This window comes from Triticum urartu, chromosome 4 (assembly GCF_003073215.2).
Source record: "Triticum urartu cultivar G1812 chromosome 4, Tu2.1, whole genome shotgun sequence".
NCBI classification, from domain to species: domain Eukaryota; kingdom Viridiplantae; phylum Streptophyta; class Magnoliopsida; order Poales; family Poaceae; genus Triticum; species Triticum urartu.
The window spans coordinates 225,715,862-225,717,839 of record NC_053025.1 but is presented as its reverse complement, the minus strand read 5'-3'; the positions used below and the strand labels follow the sequence as shown (position 1 = coordinate 225,717,839).

General features: G+C 43.0%; 1 protein-coding gene across 2 annotated transcripts; it reads left to right on the top strand.

Moving 5' to 3' along the window:
- The first annotated feature begins 346 nt into the window (after positions 1-346).
- On the top strand, positions 347-1,901 carry LOC125553779 (valine--tRNA ligase, chloroplastic/mitochondrial 2-like). Of its 2 annotated transcripts, none has more exons than XM_048717486.1 (3): positions 347-667; positions 766-847; positions 1,663-1,901. In XM_048717486.1, the coding sequence occupies exons 1-3, from the start codon at positions 535-537 to the stop codon at positions 1,796-1,798; spliced, it is 351 nt and encodes a 116-aa protein (XP_048573443.1). In that variant the 5' UTR covers positions 347-534; the 3' UTR covers positions 1,799-1,901. The 2 variants fall into 2 exon arrangements, with proteins under 2 accessions (XP_048573443.1, XP_048573442.1); XM_048717485.1 differs by having other exon boundaries at positions 348-667; positions 763-847; positions 1,663-1,877.
- The last annotated feature ends 77 nt before the right edge of the window (positions 1,902-1,978 follow it).

Genomic DNA, 1,978 nt, shown 5'->3' with positions numbered 1-1,978 from the left:
TTCTCTTAGTGTAAGTCATTGGTATGCATTGATCCACTACCCTCCTCATTGTAAATCACAACAGAATATTCTTCAAATCCTCTAAAATTGAGAAAATGGATCAATGTTAACTTTTCTGGGCTGTAATGTGTCAGTCTAATAAATATCACACATTACCGATTTCTTTTTTTCATATGTTTGTAAATCTCTGCTGACTTTTCTGCCGCAAAGCGCGCGTCATCCTCTAGTTAATATACATGTGATGTTATTTCCTATGATTTTTCTGTCCTTTAAATATTCCTTTTCTATATATGATGTAGCAGTATTCTTTTTTTTTTGATAATATAAATTCATTCATTGCTATACTTTGCTAGTCATCGTCCCATCCGTTTGCGCCACCGCCCTCCGCTCCCCACGGCGCCGTGCACCGCCACGCTCCCGCGTTATCCTCTTCCAAATCCAAACCCAAACCCCTCGAGCTCACCTGCTAGTCTAGGGTTTTTCGCCGTTGCCACCCCACCAGCACCGCTAGCCGGGCGGCGCGCGCAGGCTCTAATGGCGCTTGCAGGCCCCTCCCACCTCCTGTCCTCCTCCTCAACCTGCCTCCGCCGTCTCAACCCGCTGCTCTTCTTCGCCCACCGCCGCCCGGCGTGGACCCCGCGCCGCGCCGCCCACAGGTTCTGCGCAGGTACCGGCAGTGCTCCCCAGTTCTCGGTTTCGTTAGCTGGCGTGAAATCCTGTGAGACTGTGTTGTGCATTGATTGGGTCTGGTTCACGTTGCAGCAGTTGTCTCTGAGAGGGATGTGTTCACCTCCCCTGAAGTCGCTAAGTCGTTCGACTTCACCAGCGAGGAGCGGATTTATAAGTGGTAATTCAGCGTCTCTGCTACGAGTTAACTCGCTTGATTGCTTGGTGATCCATTTATGCTCGTTCTCATGTGGGCATGATAAGTACATGATTCAGCCAGCAATTTTGGCAAAGCTTGCAATTCCATTTACGTCCTGCTACATGCAATGAAGTTGAGGGATGACATTTTAGTTGGTATTGGTAGTATGGAAATGTCTAAAGAGACCGAGACACACAAATGTATAGTTAGTTGTCCAACTTTGAGCTATCACTGATTTTCAGACATTTCTTGCGTACCAGTCCGTTGATAGTAGCCGCATCGTGGGTGCTGGCTTTGGACAAGATTGCCAAATCGTTCTGTTACCAGGGAAGAACTAACTGCCATTCTCTGTACTGACTGTACATTGCTCGCTTATGTATAGCTGTAGTTAGCAAGTCAAAGGAGATGCAAAGTTGACAAGTCATACTTGTACGATGTGCTATGGAATTTAGAACCACTTCTCTTTATATGTGTTAAATTTGGATCTCATGATATATTGTTCTGCACATAAATCTTGAATCATACAGAGGAAAATTGCCATGATCCAATCAGGAACTTAAAGTTAACCTAACTACTGATAGAGAAGTATGTTTCAACTCCCATTGGATTGGCGTTACAACCTAGGTTGAAGACTACTAGCTTAATAATCTAGTTATTTGATTCAAGTATATTGTTCAATGAATTGAGTTGAATAAATTTTATTTTATTTTGCTTACTTTCCCTCCTGTCTCAGTATAAATTATTTTTCGAACCACACATAACTTCTCCTAAACTATTTGATGTTTCAATTTTCATAGGTGGGAATCTCAAGGATTCTTTAAGCCTAACTTCGACCGTGGAGGCGATCCATTTGTCATTCCTATGCCACCTGCAAATGTGACTGGATCATTGCATATGGGTCATGCTATGTTTGTTACCCTTGAGGTAGGGTGATTCAATTCCCTAAGACTCTTGTGTTCTTATGTTGGCTAACTATATGCTGATTTACAAGCAATAAATTTGTTTTTACACCGTATTACGATCTTCTATAGTACGTTAGCTTTGTTGATTTGTTGTATCCTGATACTCTCTCCACACTGTACCTTGAAATAACTTGCATGTTAGACTTGAGCA